The 21,472-nt window shown below is 40.6% G+C and overlaps 2 protein-coding genes and 1 long non-coding RNA gene across 4 annotated transcripts in view; 2 read left to right on the top strand and 1 right to left on the bottom strand.

Moving 5' to 3' along the window:
• Window positions 1–18,383, top strand: part of LOC140332950 (uncharacterized) — a 28,100-nt gene extending 9,717 nt beyond the window's left edge. Inside the window, exons 2-3 of the long non-coding RNA XR_011921257.1 lie at window positions 13,977–14,200; window positions 15,587–18,383. This is a non-coding gene — a long non-coding RNA (uncharacterized lncRNA). The remainder of the gene's footprint in view (window positions 1–13,976; window positions 14,201–15,586) is intronic.
• Window positions 8,355–12,206, bottom strand: COMMD7 (COMM domain containing 7). The gene is made up of 7 exons (XM_072414245.1): window positions 12,066–12,206; window positions 11,542–11,598; window positions 11,421–11,458; window positions 10,655–10,745; window positions 9,997–10,046; window positions 9,767–9,815; window positions 8,355–8,749 (listed from the first exon to the last, which is right to left on the bottom strand). Exons 1-7 carry the CDS (start codon window positions 12,175–12,177, stop codon window positions 8,673–8,675), a joined length of 474 nt encoding a protein of 157 aa, XP_072270346.1. The 5' UTR covers window positions 12,178–12,206; the 3' UTR covers window positions 8,355–8,672.
• Window positions 18,384–19,244: 861 nt separating the features above from the next.
• The window catches only part of MAPRE1 (microtubule associated protein RP/EB family member 1), a 14,433-nt gene continuing 12,205 nt past the window's right edge, over window positions 19,245–21,472 (top strand). Inside the window, exon 1 of one of the 2 annotated variants that reach the window (XM_072414244.1) lies at window positions 19,245–19,393. The gene's annotated coding sequence lies outside the window, so the exon portion shown is untranslated. Of the gene's footprint in view, window positions 19,410–21,472 lie in introns of both variants that reach the window. The other variant, XM_072414242.1, reaches the window with a different exon arrangement.

Below are 21,472 nucleotides of genomic sequence, written 5' to 3'. Positions count from 1 at the left end.
TTAAATTATATCGTATTCATTATTAGTTGTTCAGGATGATTGTTTGATCGTGTTCTGAACCTGCAAAATCCTAAACTGCATGCAAGTGTACCCAGGAGAAATGACGCCATCTTAAAGGAGGGCATGGAAAAGCCGAATACTGGTCAATATATCGCTAATAATGGTCAGGCTGATTACTGATGCTATGTAATAAAAACTAATAATTCCATTATCATGATTATAGCAGCCTGACTTTATAAACATTGCCTAACACGTTTTACACTATAATCACAATAAATGATTTTTTTTATACATGAAACCAAAAAGTTTACAAACAAAATAAATTAAAAACAACATAAATAAACAATATCCAATAAATGTAAACGGGATGGTCACAGGTTTCCAAGACACAAATTGCAGACTCATCGGGGTCAATTTCTGATATTCTCTGCTGGAGAATCAAACACTCCCATTAAAGACAGAAGGACCTGGAAGGTTTTCCAGCGGAGGATATTTGGTGATCCTTAGAGTTTTATAAATAGAACCCATGGCTGGTTGATAATGGCCGATATGAAATGCCCAGATTAATTCCAGGCATTCAGCAGCCAAAATTCCGGGTTTGTGATCTCCTAAATTTATAATGCAGGTCAAGCACAGGTCAACGTACTTTTCCATTGACGTCCACCAAGTTGTGTAAAGGTTGCATTTGATCTGCTTTGCATTTCTTTGCACCCTGCAGGTTATTCAGGTCCAATAAGTGCAGCTTTGTCTTATCATTCTCTGAACTTTGCATTTAAACTTACAGATCTAGACAGTGTGATATCATCTATATAATCACATAAAGACTCCTCAGATATCTGTACATCTAATATATAAGTAGGTACCATACACATGTGCAGAGCTTAAAGTGAGAGAAAGAATAACACATGATAATAAAACATTGCCACAAGTGCAGAGTGTAAGGTACAACAACACACAATAAAGAAGGATTATAGTACACGGGTGGGGGGAATAAGAGGTGAAAGATATAGAAGATTTAACACCCGGGCAGGGTACAATACTGATAACACAGGATATAAACCATGGCGTGTAGGGGCCGGGTATATAGTATGAGGGAAGAGGGTATAAGGACATATAATAATAATATAGGGGCAGAGGGTATGGGAATATAGTACAGGTTATGGTGTGCAGGGTACTAACAGTATAAGTGTAGGGAATATAAGTGTATGGGGGTATTATACTGGTGTAGGGGGTATTAAAATAGTGTATGGGAGTATTATGTAGGTATAGGGGGTATTATGTAGGCGTAGGGGGTATTATGCTGGTGAAGGGGCAGGGTGTATGGGGGTATTATGATGGTGTATGGGGGTATTATGTAGGTGTAGGGGGGGTATTATGATGGTGCATGGGGTATTATGATGGTGTATATTAATGGTGTAGGGGGTATTATGATGGTGTATGTGGGTATTATGCTGGTGAAGGAGCAGGGTGTATGGGGGTATTATGAAGGTATATGGGGGTATTAGGATGGTGTATGGGGGTATTATGTAGGTGTATGGGGGTATTATGATGGTGTATAATAATGGTGTAGGGGGTATTATGATGGTGTATGGAGTATTATGATGGTGTATGGGGGATTATGATGGTGTAGGGTGGTATTATTAGTGTGTATGGGGTAATATTATGGTGTAGGGGGTATTATAGAGGTGTATGGGGTATTATGTAGGTGTAAGGGGTATGATGATGTTGTGTGGGGGTAATATGATGGTGTAGGGGGGTATTCTGTAGGTGTAGGGGGGTACTATTTAGGTGTAAGGGGTATTATGGTGGTGTAGGGGGGTAATAATGATGGTGCAGGGGGTATGATAATGTTGTATGGGGGTATAATGATGGTGTATAGGGGTATCATGATGGTGTATGGGGGTATTATGATGGTGTATAGGGGTATTATGATGGTGTATAGGGGTATTATGATGGTGTATAGGGGTATTATGATGGTGTATAGGGGTATAATGATGGTGTATAGGGGTATAATGATGGTGTATAGAGATATAATGATGGTGTATAGGGGTATTATGTAGTAATAGGGGGTATTAGGATGGTGTATGGGGGAATTATGATGGTGTAGGGGTATTATGATGGTGTAGGGGGTAATATGATAGTGTAGGGGGTATTATAATGGTGTATGGGGGGATTATGATGGTGAATTGGGAGAATATGATGGCGTAGGGGGTATTATGATGGTGTACGGGGGGTATATTGATGGTGTAGAGGGGTATTATGATAGTGTATAGAGGTATTATGATGGTGTAGGGGGATATTATGATCGTGTATGGGGTATTATGATGGTGTAGGGGGGTATTATGTAGGTGTAGGGGGGTATTATGTAAGTGTATGGGGTATTACGTAGGTGTAGGGGGTATTATATAGGTGTATTATGATGGTGTAGGGTATTATGTAGATGTAGGGGGATATTATGATGGTGTAGGGGGTATAATGGAGGTGTAGGGGGGTATTATGATGGTGGAGGGGGGTATTATAATGGTGTAGGGGGTATAATGTAGGTGTATAGGGGTATCATGATGGTGTAGGGGGGTATTATGTAGGTGTATGGGGGTATTATGATGGTGTAGGGGGTATAATGGAGGTGTAGGGGTTTATTATGATGGTGGAGGGGGGTATTATAATGGTGTAGGGGGTATAATGTAGGTGTATATGGGTATTATGTAGATGTAGGGGGTATAAGGATGGGGTTACTTAGGTATATGAAGCTGTAATGATGGGGGGGGGGGGGGGGGGGGGGGGGGGGGAAGTAACAATGGCTCGGGCCGGGGCCACACATGACAGGAGCTGTGTGTGACAGGGATGGGGGTGAAGCGGTCGGTCTGTCAGCCATTGTAGCGGGCGGCCTGTGTGTATATGAGGGGGCCCTCTTGTAGCCCGGGGCCCAACATTGCTCCCTCCCCCGGCCACATCCCCCTAACCCCCCCACACCGACCCCAACCCCCCATTCCGCTCCCACCTCAGCCCGGATCCGGGTGTTCGGGCGCCGTGTGACAGCTGCGGCTGGGCAGGGACTGCGTGACGTCACCGCCCTCCCTGGCCCACCCCGGCCACCGTACCCGGGAGGAGGGGCGGGGCCAGGCAGCACATTGAGCCTTGCAGGCTGTGTGTAAATAGTGCAGCCTGTGCAATGTATACAATGCAACATAATACCTCCTACCCCCTACACCTCTACAATACCCCCCTACACCATCATTATACACCATCATAATACCTCCCTACACCTCAATAATACCTCTATATTACCCTCTACACCTACATAATACCCCCAACACCTCTACAATACCCCCCTACACCTACATAATACCCCCTACACCTACCTAATACTCCATACACCTCTATAATACCCCCTACACTGTCAAAATACCCCCCTACACCGTCATAATACTCTACATTATTATATGGTACACCCTACACCCTGTACGTTGTATACGGTACACCCCACACCCTGTACATTATATATGGTACACCCTACACCCTGTATATTGTATGTGGTACACCCTACACCCTGTACAATATATATGGTACACCCTACACACTGTATAAGGGACATCCTACACACTGTACATTGTATGCAGTACACCCTACACAACATGTTCTATACATTGTGTACAGTACACCTGTACTTTGTCTATACTGCAGTACATCCTGCTCCCTATACATTGTATAGCCTGTTCATTGTATATACTGCCTCTATACATATATCATACTTTATACACTGTATTCAGTGTATAATACCCCCTACACATCTATAATACCTCTATAATACCCCCTACACTGTCATAATACCCCGCTACACCATCATAATACCCTGTACATTGTATATGGTACATCCCACTCCCTGTAGATTATATATGGTACACCCTACACCCTGTACATTGTATACGGTACATCCTATAACATGTTCATTGTATATGGTACATCCTACACTCTGTACATTATATGCGGTACATCCCACACCCTGTACAATATATATATGGTACACCCTACACCCTGTACATTATGTATGGTCCATCCTACACCCTGTACATTATATGCGGTACACCCTACACCCTGTACATTATGTATGGTCCATCCTACACCCTGTACATTGTATACGGTACACCCTACACCCTGTACATTGTATACAGTACATCCCACACCCTGTATATTGTATACGATACACCCTACACCCTGTACGTTCTATATGGTAAACCCTACACACTGTACATTGTATGTGGTACATCCTACACCCTGTACATTAAATATGGTAAATCCTACACCTTGTACATTGTATATGGTACACCCTACACCCTGTACATTATGTATGCTAAATCCTACACCCTGTACATTGTATACGATACACCCTAGACCCTGTACCTTCTATACGGTACACCCTACACCCTGTACATTGTATACGGTACACCCTACACTCTGTACATTATATATGGTACATCTTATACCCTGTACATTGTATATGGTACACCCTACACCCTGTACATTGTATACGGTACACCCTACACCCTGTACATTGTATACGGTACACCATACACCCTGTACATTGTATACGGTATGGTAAACCCTACACCCTGTACATTGTATATGGTACAACCTACACCCTGTACATTATGTATGGTACATCCTACACCATGTATATTGTATACGATACACCCTACACTCTGTACATTGTATGTGGTACACCCTACACCAGGGGTGTCCAGACTTTTTGCAAAGAGAGTCAGATTTGGTGAGGTGAAAATGTGTGGGGGCCGACCATTCAGAACGTACTCAGGGTTAGTGTGGCCGTGGTCTGCGCGGGTCCGCACAGCACATGCCAATCAGGGTGATGTAAGTCTGGTGTCAGTGTGGGCTCTGTGTAAAGGACGTTCTTGGAATCAGAGTGGGCGTGGTTCATGCGGTGATCAACTCTGTTAAAATATAAAATAGCTTTCTTGTATGCGTGTATTTTATACTGTGGTCAACAGTGCTGGCGGGCTGCATATAATATATATATGGTACACCCTACACATTGTATAAGGGACATCCTACACACTGTACATTGTATGTAGTACACCCTACAAAACATGTTCTTTACATTGTGTACAGTACACCTGTACTTTGTATTTACTGCAGTACATCCTGCTCCCTATACATTGTATAGCCTGTTCATTGTATATACTGCCTCTATACATATATCATAATTTATACACTGTATTCAGTGCACAATACATCCCATACATTGTATATAGTACATATTACATGCTATATACAATTCCCCCTATACACAACAAATCCCATACATTGAATACACTGTACATACTAGAGATTGTATACAATGTATCCTCTAAACAATTTATCTCATACACAGTATACAGTACACCATGTGAAATATATATATATATATATATATATATATATATATATATATATATATAGCTCCAACTCCCCATACATTGTATACGGTACACCTGTACATTGTATATAGTACGTCCCATACATACATCACATTCTATACACTGTATACATTGCACAATATGTCTTATACTATGTATAATGTACTTTACGCTCCCATTATATTCTATATAGTACATTCTTTATACTGTATGCAATGTACCCTCTACACAATACATCTCATAAACTGTATATCTTACTCTCTGTACTTTGTATACCTTACATCCTATACACTGTATGCAGTGCCCGTTATATATAGCATATATCTTACCCCTCCCCAAACAAAGTATAAAGATCATCCTAAAATATAGTTCTTTCTACAAATGGTAGTATACAGTACATTCTATACCATGTAGATAGTACGCCCTAAATATCACATATTTCATATAGTACCTTGTGTTTTCTGCACCCTCTAATCCGTATATAATGCCCCTTGTTTATTCTGAATTCCATACACCGTATACAGAACACCCAGTATATACTGCACGGTCATGTCCTAAAAAAAGATAGATTGTATTTGCTACTCCTGACACACTATAGTTACAGCACCCAATCCATTGTTTTTTTGTACACCGTACATACTTTGTGCCTGTAAATTTTATATCAATCACCTAGAATGCAGTATACACAAGGTGTATTAAAAGAACACGTTGTTCCTATAGTATACCTTGTATCCCACACACTTTATACATTATTCCCTGAATACAAAGCTCCTTAGACACTGTGTATAGTACACCCTGTGTATACTACTACCTCCACATTGCAAACAGTGTACTTAGTATATACGGAGCCTTATATATTGCATATAGTACATCCTACACCACATAAATCATTTATAATATACACGGAGTCAACCTATACTTTGCAGGCAGTATACCATGTGTATACTGCTCACTCCATTCTGTATAGAGTATACCCCATATACACTGCACATGGTGTATATTCCCCCCTTTAAATATACTGTACCATACACAAAATATATATATATTTACATACATACACACACACACTGGCCTATTTATTCTATATAGCATACCCTGTATATAGTCCACTTTACACACTCTATATAGTACTATATAGATAATGGCCAGTTGGAATCTAAAACTAAGAAGGATATTACTGGAGACAGGACAGCATTTCTGGAATAAATGCATTACAAAAGAAAAAGGACCCAAGATATTTTTTCATTTTACACATTTATTAGTAAAGTATGCAGCATAATCGAAATTGTTGTATTAGAAAAAAATCAATTACCTGCTAAAGGTAGGTCCACCCAGCACAGATACAGAACAACCCACTAGGTTTCCTATGTTTATCTTTTGGAGTTCCTCTTTAACATTTAAAGCTAAATGATGGTTGCAAGGATTAAATTTACATAAGTATTAAATAGTTATGGGCCAGTCCCAGAAGAAGATGAGATTACAGATAATTTAACTCCAATGTGAGCACAGTGACCAACAAATGTCCGATGAAAGGACATGCTTGATCCTGAAAAACTAAAAAGATGGCAGCAGTCCTGACATTGGTGGAGGAGGGCATAATGGATGACGCGTCCACCATATTGTAATAGGTGGCTGTTCATGCTGATGAATTATGCCAAATGTTACCATGGCCATACTTCTTCTGTATTCTGTTTTATAATGAGCCAATTATGCCCAAAGAAATAATAAAGACTGCTGGCAATTAGAACGTAGGGGGGACCCAAGCTACTAATACCTGAAGCACCTCTCATTTTCCTCTCTGAATAGGAAAAGCTCTGAAATTTCTAATTACAGTGGAAGAATGGATGTTCCCACCCCTGAGGAACAGCCTGTTTTACCAAAAGTAATGTGCATGAGGTGCAAAGAAGTAAGCAGACAGGAGGTGTTGAAGGGTTTCCAGTTCTTCTGCAAGATACAAAAGAGAAGCAAAAGAGCTGCTGTGTGTATAGCAATTCTATCCCACAAAACAATACTTAAAAACAGATTTTTTTTTAAAGTTACATCACTTCAACCAGAACAAGGATGCGGATAAAGCCTTTCCTGTTGTACATACTTGTTCTTGGTCAGTGGATTAGAATACAGAAGCTTGAGGCAGAGCCTAATAGCCAGTTAATTACACAACATTCAGTATATGTAATGCTAAGGACACTGGAAACATGAGATGTTTAGAGACTGCAGACGTATTTCAGGAGCTTGTTACTGACTGCAGAAATTGTACAGCTGATGGCCTGAAAATTCAGACACACTATAAGAGATGGTCAGAGACTGAAGTAGGAAACATGCTGCAAGAGACAGCTAGAAATTGCAAGTTTCCTAAAGTGAAAAATATATAAACCAATTAATTCACCAAGTAGAAACCTATAAATTATATTTTCCTTCACTGTCCCTGAGTAAGAAAATAATGACTATTGACCTAATAGCAAAGGGTTGTAAACGGCTCTCAGGTTTTAGGTTGCACCAGGGTCCTAGACTGTGGTGACAGTTACTAGTTCCATGATAGATTCTTACATGGGGGACGCATTCCAATGAGGGGATACAATTGGCTGCATTAATTATAGAGCCCTTCAAATGTAGAGGGAGTGATGGTCAATTTCCCCACCAAGAGCACACGTCAATAAAAGGTGATAAAAGCGACGTCACTTTTTTCACGTTTCAGTGAGCTGAGCATGCTTGCGCCTATCATTTGACTGCTAAGTCTGAGCACCGCATCATGCTTCCATATTCCAACAAGTGTTGGGTGAGGTATAGGTTGCTGGCAAGGTGAGTATATGGGGTAACACACAGCACTTTGTAGAGATTCTCTCATTCTTGCATTGGCATGGTGAGAGCATCGTAAACTTCTATTGCTTTCCATAATAAAACCGTGTAGTTTTCTGACATATTTTATGTGTCAAAAACAAGTCATGTAGAAAGGTTTATTCCAGGTGTAACATTTCAGTTAAAGCAGATCAGAAAAACTTACAACATTGTTCAAGGGAAATGAAGCTTAGTAAACAGAGGTTTCATGGCAACCTATTTCAGGTAAAGTTTTTTGGAGAAGAATAAAAACTGTAATCTGAGTTGCTGTATGCAACAGTCACATCTACCCCTTAAGTTTCATAGGACAGCCCTGCAAAATGTTATCAGTATCTTCTGCAGAGTACCAGGTGAATGTCTGCTGATGAAGGTGGACCTTGCTGGTTAAGTAATTATAAGGAAAAACGTTTCTATGTTGATCCATCACGTAAAACACTCCAAACTGTTCTTGGCTCGTTCCATCTCATGCAAAAAACTGTAGAACTGAGGCAGTGTGAGCTCTGAAAAGAAAAGAAGAGCTGTTTAATAGAACTCTGGGCAAAATAAAAAAAATTATTTAGTGCAGTCTATCAATAACTATTAAATTAACACAGTGATTTTTGTCCCTTCTTTATGTCTTATTAGTGGTTGATCCTGCCAATGAATATCCTATTTTTTACCTTTTCATTGAACAGCAGCATTGTCATTCTTTGGACAGGGACTTCGATGGATAAGTAGTTTTAAAAGCCCCAGCAAAAATATGTTACCTTACAGTAGAGTCTACCCAAAGACATTTTTTTTTGCTACTTTGTTGGTTGCAGGTTTTCTGAAATCATCAAGTACGCTGCAGAACAGCTGTCCTGCATTGTATATGAGGGCGGCCCTATTTCATCTCATTTGTTTGTGTCCCAATCCCATTAACAGTCACTTTGGCTGTCAGCCTGGTATTTTAAAATTGGGGTATTGTAACTTAAGATATGTGAAATAAAAAAGAATTCATATAACAAATACTACAACGGACTTTAAAAATAAACTATACTGAGATATGATATGAGCTGCCATTGTTGATCTCGATGTATAAAATGCTGATTCCCTGGATGTAAATCTGATGTGTTGGTGTCAGTAGATGCAGTACCACACCTGAAACAATCATACAGGTGACACAATTACTAAACACCTGAACTGTATACTCATTCTGGCCCAGGGATTCAGAAGAACAGAACACCAACCAGGCAAGCTGGATAATATAAAAACAGGTCACAAGCAAAGTTGTCTACCCCTTTATGTAAAGTAAAATTTCTGAGTTTAGGTACGCTTTAAGCTGCATAGGTTGCAGGTCCTGTCCTTTTTTTTTTTTTTTTTTTTAACTTACTCAAACCTGTCTCTCAGCAGAATAAAAAGTAGAATTAGAAATCTTATGTTGCCATCACATTGACAATGAGCTGCAATATATTACATTTTGCAGTCAGGTATAATATTAATAGACTTATAATACAGAAATTTAAATATCTTGTAGCTTAGGTCTGCAGTAAACTTACCTACATACACAGGCTCCAGCTGGCTGCCTTTTCTAATAACCATCTTCAACTAAAGACAAATACAAAATTGATAGGCAACAGCAAAAAATATGTATATAATAAAATCATAGAGTCATAGTAAATATTTAATGTCATTCAGCAACACAAAAAAATAGCCTTTGTTCTCAAGAGTTTATAAATGACAGGGCAGGAAAAGTGAAAGGCTAGGAAATGGGTGGACAGACACCTACCTGCAGGAAAATACTGCCCGCTTTTTCCAGTTCACTACTGGCTGCTGTAACTACAAGAGATAATACACAATGTTATACCTCTGGGTCACAGAAAACATTTTGCACCTGCAAAAGTTAGTGTGTTTGTTAAAATTCTTTTTTATTCTTTGCTGTGATAAATGCATTTATATATTTATTAATACAACATTAAATGCATGTTTTCAATACAAGTGGTGTTAGTACCCTAATATGACTTGGTAACAGCTTCTTGCAATTTCCCTGTACACTTCCTACTAGGAGAAGCTGGAGCAGCACACCAAATTAGTTGTGCTCACAAACTTACAAACTATGATATAAGCAGAGTGTAAAGTGACTGAAAGAAGAAGTCTGGTTCTAGCCCATCACAGTGTTTTTCACTAAAAAACACTCAACCGCTTCAACTCTCAAAATTCTGCAAAATAAAAGTTAACTATTATGAAGTTCTGGATAAAATCTAGAAGAGCTCTTTGAGACAACACAAGGGGTGTGCAGAAGACAAGTAAAGCTCTTAAATTATGTCAAAATGCTTCCAATGGCATATTTAAAAGACTGAAAGGAAGCAAACATGATATTTGTTGGGCTTTACATACACTTTAATTACCAATTGTTAACTCCAAACAATCGTGTCTACATAACTCACCTCCAAACTTCCACTCCATGTCCACCAATTGGTTAATACTAAGTGTACGACTGACTGCCAGTCCTGACAGCGTTGCTGCATTATGGCTCCACTATAATCAGAAGGAGGGATACGTTTATTTCATATAGTAAACCTTGAGCAATGACATAATGAAGTTTTACACAATACTCCATTAATTTGTAAACTGAACTGTTTTCATACTCATAGAACCTTGCTAGGTTTTACTTGAACACCCACTGGTGAGATTTAGCCTCTCTATACCTTCTTGCCAACAGAACCTCAGATGATTTTGCTCTTGGCAGTCCCAAAGCTATTCAGCACAGGCCACAGTTGTAGACTTTTATTTTTATTAGGTATCACTTCTCACTACCATACCTTTGCATATCCTCCACTAATGTGTTTATAATTAAGACCCCGATGGGGTGAAACGCATCACCAAGAGTCACACAGTGATTGAGTGAAATTCTTTAGCCATAGTGACAGAGTGATAATTGCAGCAGCCTGAAAGTACTAGGTGTTAGCTTGGGTCAAAATGTATGGGTAACCAAAACATCAACTCGTCCATCGGGTGCCACTGTTTAGGTCCAGTGACCGTCTGCTAGACCTGTGTTAAGAGGTGAGATGCAATACCTAGAAGGACAAGATACCTGACAATCTCTAATTTTACAACAACATGAGAATTATTATTCATACACATTCCCTTTGGTGACTGAGAGTGCAGCATGTCATACCAGGAGGGGGGAGGTTAACCTCCAAATTCACTCACCTCATCTGCAAAATAGGCAGCTTTTTCTTCATGGAGCCCTGCATACAGCAGAACAGAAATCAGTTCACATCTCAGACACTACAGTAAAGTATAAACAATTCATTAGAGACAAACCTCTCACCTAGGACAATGAGATCTGCTTTCAGCTCTTCTGATTTTAGGTTTCGTTTCAATGCACCTAGGTCAGAGGAAGACAAAAACATTAATCAATGGATACACTTACTTTTTGTTTTACCAATTTTTTTTTAGTTTTGAAAAGACTTAAATCTTTATTAGATAAATACGGGACCATTGTTTTTCGTTTGCTGAAAGTGTTTTAGTAGAACTCAAGAAGTAAATCTGAGATTTAACAGCCAAACTGTAAGTTTTGAAGTTCAGATGCAGATCAGTTCATAAATAATAGAAAGTAGATGTTTATACATAAAGGGCATCAAGTTTAAGGGGCTCATCATACTTTCCCTTTATCTTTCTGTATGCTAATGTAGTCCACAAAACTAAAGCAAGATTATGGACTTTATGAAGTGCTGTGTAATATGTTGGTGCTATATCAATACTAGTTTATAATATTATTTATAATAAAGCATGATCAGCAAGAGCTGTACTGGCAGAAACATTCCCCTGCTGTATTAGAGATTTCATATTCACCAGCGCTAGGTCCTAGGTTCGAATCCCAGCCAGGGCACTGGGGGCATGGAGTTTGCAGGTTCTCCCTGTGTCTGCGTGGGTTTCCTCCGGGTACTCCGGTTTCCTCCCACATCCCAAAAACATGCAGTTAGGTTAATTGGCTTCCCCCTAAATTGATCTTAGACGAGCCCCTCATAATGGGCACAAGAGATTATGAGACCCCCTCATAATGGCCACAAGAGATTATGGGAGCCCCTCATAATGGGCACAAGAGATTATGGGACCCCCTCATAATGGGCACAAGAGATTATGGGACCCCTTCATAATGGGCACAAGAGATTATAGGAGCCCCTCATAATGGGCACAGGAGATTATAGGAACCCCTCATAATGGGCACAAGAGATTATAGGGGCCCCCTCATAATGGGCACAAGAGATTATGAGAACCCCTCATAATGGGCACAGGAGATTATAGGAGCCCCTCATAATGGGCACAGGAGATTATGGGACCCACTCATAATGGGCACAAGAGAATATAGGAGCCCCCTCATAATGGGCACAAGAGATTATAGGAGCCCCCTCATAATGGGCACAAGAGATTATAGGAACCCCTCATAATGGGCACAGGAGATTATAGGAACCCCTCATAATGGGCACGGGAGATTATAGGAACCCCTCATAATGGGCACATCATAATGGGCACAGGAGATTATAGGAACCCCTCATAATGGGCACGGGAGATTATAGGAACCCCTCATAATGGGCACAGGAGATTATAGGACCCCTCATAATGGGCACAAGAGACTATGGGAGCCCCTCATAATGGGCATGGGAGATTATAGGAACCCCTCATAATGGGCACGGGAGATTATAGGAACCCCTCATAATGGGCACAAGAGACTATGGGAGCCCCTAATAATGGCCACAAAAGATTATAGGAGCCCCTCATAATGGGCACAAGAGATTTTAGGAGCCCCTCATAATGGCAACAAGAGATTATGGCACAGGAGATTATGGGAGCCCTCACAATGGGCACAAAACCGATAAAATACCGTATGTATCTACACACAGAATATCTCCTGTATTGAATTCTTAGGTTGTATATCTTACATCCATGTTATGTTCTGCTCTTACCTCCTTTTGCTCCTTCAGAAAGGAAAAGATGACTTTGCACAGTCGGCTCACTTGCTGCGGAAGAGAAAATATAACATGTCACTGATGGAAATGTATCCAATACCTGATATCCCCTCATTTCCTGTGCATGGATGAGAAGAATAACTGCAGTGGTGGAAGACAATCAGATTATTTACTCATTACTGACCTTATGGCCAACATGCTCAGGGAAATCTGCAACTCCGGTCTATCATTACTAGAAGAGTTTCCAGAAGCCATTATACACAATGACGATTAACATAGATCCAAATCAATCATGAAGCACTTCCTGTTTTGGCGTGACAACTCTGTCCCTGTCTTTGAGTTTTGCTTGTGTGTTGTCATCCTGCCACTTGAGTTTCTAATGGTGACTATATATGGCCATTTCAGGCTATATTCTGCTTGGCAGGGAAATGCCATGGCAGGTTAGCATGTAAACAGGAAGTGGCTGCTGAGATGTAGCAAAAGAAGGAATTGTTTAATAAAGACACTGCACAGAGAAAACTAATTGTTATTAATTTGCACTGGAATGGTCTGCAAATGTTCCCTTTATGGTGTGTTTATACTCGAAACTTAGTTCTCTGACAAAGCCCAAGTATGAGTGTACCCCTCGGACTGCTGTGGTTCCTCCCAAACAACCCATTAAAATAATGAAGGTCGGAAGAAACCACAGCAGGAAAAGGGGGGACATTGATACACATCAATAAAATAGAACTGCCGTTCTCTTTTCCTGTCACTCAAACTCCATGCTCCTAATCCATCTTTGCATTCACACTTTCAGACCCCCTCACCTCGCCGGAAAGTTGCCTCAGGTTCTGCATATCCACAGACACAGAATCCGGTAACGGAGTGAGAGAGCATCGAAGAGCCATGACAGCCGCCAGGTCAGCTGACTTGTCACATGACCTTCAGCCAATCAGAGCTTGCGCCTCACACGCACGTCTCCACTGCAGGAGACATTTTTCTGGAGCCCTCAGTGTTTTGTGCGGCGGCCATTGACCACAGGTAACAAAGTACGATTTTTTTTTTTTATACTGCTCATATTTTCTATTCTTTGGAATATTATATAACAGAAATGTTTGCCTCCTACCTCTACTAAACTGCCTGAGGAGAGTCGGACTATGATTGGTCATAATGGAGCGTGGTGGTGTTGCCTTGCCGTGTCATTGGCTGCCTTGCCTGTCACTCAGTGTTGGGGGTGGTACCATCAGGCGGCTGGCAAGGGGAATGTATTGGATTGGAAATATATTATTTATCAACCCACAATTTAAAATGACTCCGTCATGAAGTTAGAAACGAATATAGGTAAAAGCATAAAAAAATGTTGTTTTTATTATTTTATAATTTAAATAAAAAAACAACCTCCCAAGTGTTTAAAAGAACCTCCCCCGTCTTATAAACTTCATGGTTCTGCCTGTTGTAGTACCTAATCTTTGCCACAAGATGTCCTCAGTCTCCCAAGTTGAAAAACCCCCATCAACATGGCCCTGAATACATACAGTGAGTGCAGTTAGTGACAACACAATGTAACAATTCAGGGCTCATCACCAACGTTGTCACATTTGCAAAGTTTTTTTTCACCATCTAGGATTTCCCACTACTTGAAAAATTAAGAGAATGCTGCATACTATGATTAGCCTGCAGAAAGGCCATCTTGATGAAGGCAGGGCTTTGGTTCTGCATGTCGGAGAACAGTGAGAACTACTGTAACGACATCACCAAATGTGTAAACTAGAACTAGGGTGACTCGGAGTTACATATGGCAGCTTCTCCTGGCCCCAGTAGTTGAATGGTAGAGCAGGTGAAGGTGCAGCTATGGAGGGAAATAAGTGAACATGCTGCTTTTCTTGCATGGGCATGCAAGGTTTTAAAACAAGTGCACCCAATTGTCCCACAAGATGCTTTATACTTTTAATTCACATGCCCCTTTCTTTATTTACTGCTGTGGGAAAGAAAAGCTGGCCTGTGTAAGCTACAAGTCACTCTGGTTGGCTTAGGAAGCAATGGTAGCCCATTGTGACAGCTTTGGCTTCCAGTACAGTGGTACTTCACGTTTTTTTTTTTCGCTGTTTATCGGACTCACGAAAAGCCCAAAGTAAGACGCCAGGTAACATACTGCTTCAGATTTGATGGCCAATTTACTTTCTGTATATCAGAAAATGAGAGAGTGACATCTCTTTGAACTTCTATATAAAGAATGGCTTCCGAAGTGCCACAGAGAGAAACTCTTCCCATACCTGTGTCAGTATGGTGCACGCTCCGTCTGATTTATAGCATTTATTATTTACTTGGCTAAATTCTACTATGAGGAATTGAGTTATAATTAGTAAATTCCATTCTTGTCTAATTAAATAATATTCTATACAGTCATATTTCTTTTATATTTTTCAGAAAAAAATATTTAAAGGTGAAAACATTTTCTTGACCATGGGTCCAAAATAGGTGAGGAAGAAACCCAAGTGAAGCAAAAAGTTGCTGACAATTGAGCAAAAGAAAGAAATAAGCATATGAAATAGGAGTCAGAATTGGGCAGCTAAGCATGGCATAGCATCTTCATCAATAGCTACAATTTTAGTCGCAACTGGTGTGAAGACCTTGGTCTCTCAATTCCAAAGAAGTTTTGTTATGAAGAAATGGAAAAGCTTCTGATGATGCTGGTGACACTGTGAGAGATGATCTGCAGCAAAGCAAGAATGATTTATAAAGATTTGAAGAAAAACGTGGCAGGGCCCAGCAGTGCAGAGGAAGAATTTAAAGGAAGAAGGAGAAGGTCCGGGATCTATAGTGTAACTAGACATGGAGAAGGAGCCAGTGCAAATAAATAAGAGGCTGAGAAGTTTGCAAGTGGTCGTGAACCTTTTCCGGACCCACGGACCACAAAAATTACCGGACCGCGCATGTGCAGGGAGCCGTGTGTCACTCAAAGGGGAAGAAACTTCCCCCATAGTGATGTCATGATGCCAGAACCCGGCCAGTCTGCAATCGCAGATCTCTAGGACATCCACCTGGCTTGGAAGAAGATAAAGTTTCTTCCAGCAAACACCACGTTTATTTTACAACCCGTGGATCAACAGGTAATATCAAACTTTAAGAAGTTGTATACAAACAAAATGTTCCAAGATTCCAAAATGATGCAACTTTATTTACCAGTCTGAGGGATCATTATCATATCCTTCACGCTATTCAAGTCATTGCCATGGCATGGGATAAAGTGTCAGGACACTTATAGCGTACCTGAACTCAGAAATTTCACTTTACATAAAAGGGTAAACAACCCTAGGGGATGGAGAATGAATGGAAGCGTAGAGCCTCCCGGGATGCGTGACATAGGCTGCTCTTGGTTGCTCCTTCTGCGCATGTCCAAGTATTGCGGGCATGCGCAGAAGGAGCCTTTTCGTGAAAAGAAAAAAAATGCCAAATTTAATGCATGTGTAGTGAGATCGGCAAGTTTTTTTACAAACTACGTCACCCGTTCTTGCGTCTACGCCGGGTGACCTAGGAAGAAGAACCCTGATGAAGAGAAGATGGCAGCACCCAGATACCAGGACGACGCGGGACCCGATGGAAGGGACCTCTGGTCTGATCGACTGCTCTGCAGGATGGAAGATAAGTAGATTTTTTTTTTTCATGTTTTGGGCACTTTTGACTTTACTTTCTCTTTAATGCTGCCTGGAAAAAGTTATGGCCAGACTGCTGCAAGATAGGAAGTGCTATGCTGAAGAAGCTGCTTTGGAACTTGCTGCTGAACATGCTGACATAGGAGATGAGATAGTCTCGTTGGGCAAAGCATTACATTTGGAGGTAAATGAAGAAGATGTAGAATAATTAGTTGAAGAACACGCAAAAGATATGACAACAGAAAAGTTGAAAAAGCAACTGGATCAGGAAAGGTACAAGGAAGATAAAGAGAGCTTATCAGAGGAGGACAACAACAATAAGGGAAGAATGAATCTATTCTCCCTTGATAAGAGACGTATAAGGGGGGATATGATCACCCTGTATAAATATATAAATGGTCCATATAGAGAACTCTCTTCCCCACTATTCACGTTGAGATTGTTACAAAGCACAAGGGGGCGCTCTTGGCGTCTGGAGGAAAAGAAGTTTAAGCTCCGGATAAGGAAGGGATTCTTCACTGTAAGGTCTGTGAAAATGTGGAATCGGCTCCCTCAGGAAGTAGTTTCAGCAACTACTATAGATTGGTTTAAGAAAAAGCTGGATGATTTCTAGAAGCACAGATTATAACTGGGGATTAAGGCTTTAAAGTAAATATAACAGAGACTGCTGATGCAGGGAACATCCGATTGCCTTATAGAATCAGGAAGGAATTTTCCCCTGTTGAAGCAAATTGTACCCGGGGTTTTTTTGCCTTCCTGTGGATCTTTTATGTCTATTGGGTTTTATATCTGGGATATGTTTATTTCTCCAGTGGTTGCACTTTATGGACTTGTGTCTTTTTTCAACCTTACTAAATAACTATGCCAACAGGTGACATTAAACAAATTCTGCATTACTGGGAAGAGTTTCAATCTTTGGCTACAAAGTGGCATCCCAACATTGCTGAAATGAACAATCTTTGTGCCTTAATAATAAAATAAAGGACAGGAAAAAGCAGGGTTTTTGTGCCCTTTAGGGCCAAAGTGACATTACAAAGACCACAAGAATTTATTGTGGCCTATTTTGAATTGATATATTCTGTACTGTTATTTACTGACTACAATATGTTAATTGTGCCCAAAACAATTATTTTATTGTTATATTTTTATTTTATTACTGTACCTAATAAGGGTTGGCACATAGTTCTTCAGAACTAATACAAAACTTTAACCACCACTCACACCTCAAATACTCCAAACTTTGTGCCTTGGTTGAAGACAAGTGTCTGAATCACTTTAATAATAAAAAAGAGAAGTTCAATCAACTTTGGACAGATTTTTAACTTCTCCTCCAGCCAAGAGACGGAGGCCAGCTACTTAAGAAGAGGAGACTTGCCTTGAATAAACTCGGTAGAAGAATTGTAAAAATGTGTACATAGTAAAAATAAAAAGTACTTTCCATTCCATCTATTTAGGAATCTGTTCATCACAGCCTTTGGTCCTTTTATATTGGGTTTTTTACTACTTTTTTAAAAACTTATCTTTAAATCATGGGCAGCATCCAGAATGAATGAAATGATTTTCTATAGAAACCAATGTAAAGTCATGTTTCAACTAACCAAGATTTCGGCTAACGAATGTGATTCCGGAACGAATTATCTTCATTAGCCGAGGTATCGCTGTCATTGGCTAGTTAGACACCCAGTGCTGTAGGAGGAATGAAGCAAGTCACATGACCACCCGTTATACCTAGAGGTACAGGGTCACAGTTGCTAGCAAGGCAGCGAGGAGAAAAGGAAGGGCAACTGAATGCAGAAGGGGTAACAAAGAGATTATGCTGATTTGGGGTAATGGTGCCAATAAATAATATGTTATCAGGTCTATTTAAACCCTTAAAACATGTAAATAATAGGTATATATATATATATATATATATATATATATATATATATATATATATATATATATATATATATATATATAAATAAATAAATAAATAAAACCTTATAAATAAGCAGCACCTCTGTCCTATGAATGATAGAATTCCTTATTGTTATATGTTTATATTTATTATATATATAGTTATATATATATAGCTTCTGTATGCAAAAGGATTTTGTGTTCTCTGGCTCCCCTAGCGGCGGACTCTACGTATTACAGCGCTGCAGTATGACAGGGAGCAGGCGTGGCTCTGCAGTACCCGGCATCCCGCCCACCAGCTATTGCTTGCGGTAGTGTCTGCATATCTAACCGTCACATCCAGCTCCCCCTCAAACAACAGAGGTACCGCGTTTCTTGTTCATCACGTCCGCAATACGCAGAGCCTTTCAAAGGCGTCCTCCATATTACTGTAGACAGACAGTTATTACACTCTGCTTACTTCGGCTCAGGGAAAATGGCGCCGGCCAATGAGACCTCTATGAGAAGGCTAGTGGGAGTCACGTGCTGGCGGGCGGGGCGCCGAGCTCGGGCAGACAATGCGTCACCTAGCAACAACGCGAGGCGTGAATGATTCATGAGGTGACGTCAAGGCGCACGGCACGTTCTTCTTCAGGCGCGTGACATCAGCACGGGTGAGGCCGGCTTGAGCGAGGCTGAGAAGGTAACGGCCGGAGCGGGTGAGGACGCGGGAAGGGGCCGGGGGGAGAACGTGCGGGTGGTGGGCACCGAGCGTGTGTGCTGGAGGGCGCCTAATACCGGGCACCTGTCAGCCATCCCGCCCCGTGTCATGTTACCTCATTCTGTCCTGTAGCCGGCACGAGCAGAGCACCTCAGGCAGCTCCATGGCCCCGCACCCATTATATTCAGAAGGCTTGTGGCCTGCCTGCCATTCATTGGCCATTCACCTTGTGCCCCTCTATTATCAGCATTCACCCTCCATGGCCATCACCCACCCCATCACCCACCTCCTTCATGGCTGTCATTTGTCATTCTGCTCCCTATACACCCAGTGTGTGCAGAAACGTGACCATCATTTATCATATTATACCCCTTATGTATGGAAATGTGCCCATCATCTGTCATATTATACCCCTTATTCATAATTATGTGACCATCATCTATCATATTACACCCCTCATGTATGGACATGTGACTATCTGCCATTTTATACCCCTTATGTATGGAAATCTACCCATCATCTGTCATTTTACACCCCTTACACCAATTATGTCTGGAAAAGTGTCCATAGTCTGTCATTCTCCCCATACACCCGTTATGTATAGAAATCTGCTTTTCAATTGTCATGTGACTATCAACTGTCATTTTATACCATATCACCCCTTACATGTAGAAATCTGCCCATCATTTGTCATTCTGCATCCCATACACCCCTAATGTATAGAAATGTGACCATCATCTGTCATTTTATATCCTATAACCTCTTATGTATAGAAATGTACCCATCATGTGTCGTTCTGCTCCCCTTACACCCAATGTGTATAGAAATGTGCTCATCATCTGTCATTATACCCATTACACCCCTATATATAAAAATTTGACTATCCTCTTTCATATTACACCCCATACACCCATTGTGTGCAGAAATGTTACTATCATCTGTCATATTACACCCCTACACCAATTATGTATGGAAAAGTGCCCATCTATTGCCATTTTATACCCTATAACGCCTTACACATAGAAATATGCTCATCATATGTCATTCTATATCCAGATTTTGCAGAAATGTCCCCAGATTGCCCGTCATTTACTCCCTTACCCCAAGTTTGTAACCGTTGTGGGTTATATTTGTAATTCTTTAATCCTCATTTCTCAGTTTGTTTGGAAATATGCCCACTAAGCCTGTCATTTGTTTTTTTACCGCCCTTATACCTTACTGTTTAAAAATGTGATTGTGTCCCTCATTTTTCACCCTGTATTCCTTATACCCAAACTGTATAGAAATGTGTCTGTCATTTGTCATTTTCCACCCATTATGCCCTTTCTCTCTAAAAATATCATCATTATCTTCGTCATTTGTCAACCGTGTATTCCTTATACCCAATCACTTTGGGAATGTGCCAGTTGTGCCTGTCATTTGGCTTATTATGCCTATTCCATGTCGGAGTGTGCCCATTGTGTAATTTGTCAATCTACACACGTATGCTAAGTCTGTAAGGAAATACGCTGTTAGCCCTGTCATTTGTCACCCGGCATTCTGTATAGAAATGTGCTCGTTGTTTGACTCCACATACAGGTCTGTTATCTTTTGTATCCATACTTTATATAACTGCATATTACACCGTCACTCGGCATTTGTTTTTCACTTTCTATAAGAGTTATTCCTGTCATTTGTCAGCCCACGCCCTCTGTAGCCATCACCTGTCACCCATCAGACTTCCTAAGCCTGTCATTTATCATTCTTTACCTCTTATATATCCAGTCTATGCTGTATTTCCATTTATTTTTGATCATTGGTCAGCCCACCCCTCTGTGCACACATGGTCTGTCTCTCTTGGACCCTTTATTTGTCACTTTGCACCCCCGATACACCAAGTGTTTATACAAATACACCCATTATTGTCATTTGTCACTCCAAACCTATGGCCTTTATCCCTCACTTAGCACCCCTTATACCCCATCTCCATGGCAGTTGTCCTTCTTTTTGGTTACTCTGCAACCCTTATACCGTATTTACATGGCAGTGGTCCCTCTCATTGGTCACGCTGCACCCCTTATA

This window comes from Pyxicephalus adspersus, chromosome 6 (genome assembly GCF_032062135.1).
Source record: "Pyxicephalus adspersus chromosome 6, UCB_Pads_2.0, whole genome shotgun sequence".
NCBI lineage: Eukaryota > Metazoa > Chordata > Amphibia > Anura > Pyxicephalidae > Pyxicephalus > Pyxicephalus adspersus.
The sequence above is the reverse complement of the archived record's forward strand: the minus strand, read 5'-3'. Positions and strand labels throughout refer to the sequence as shown.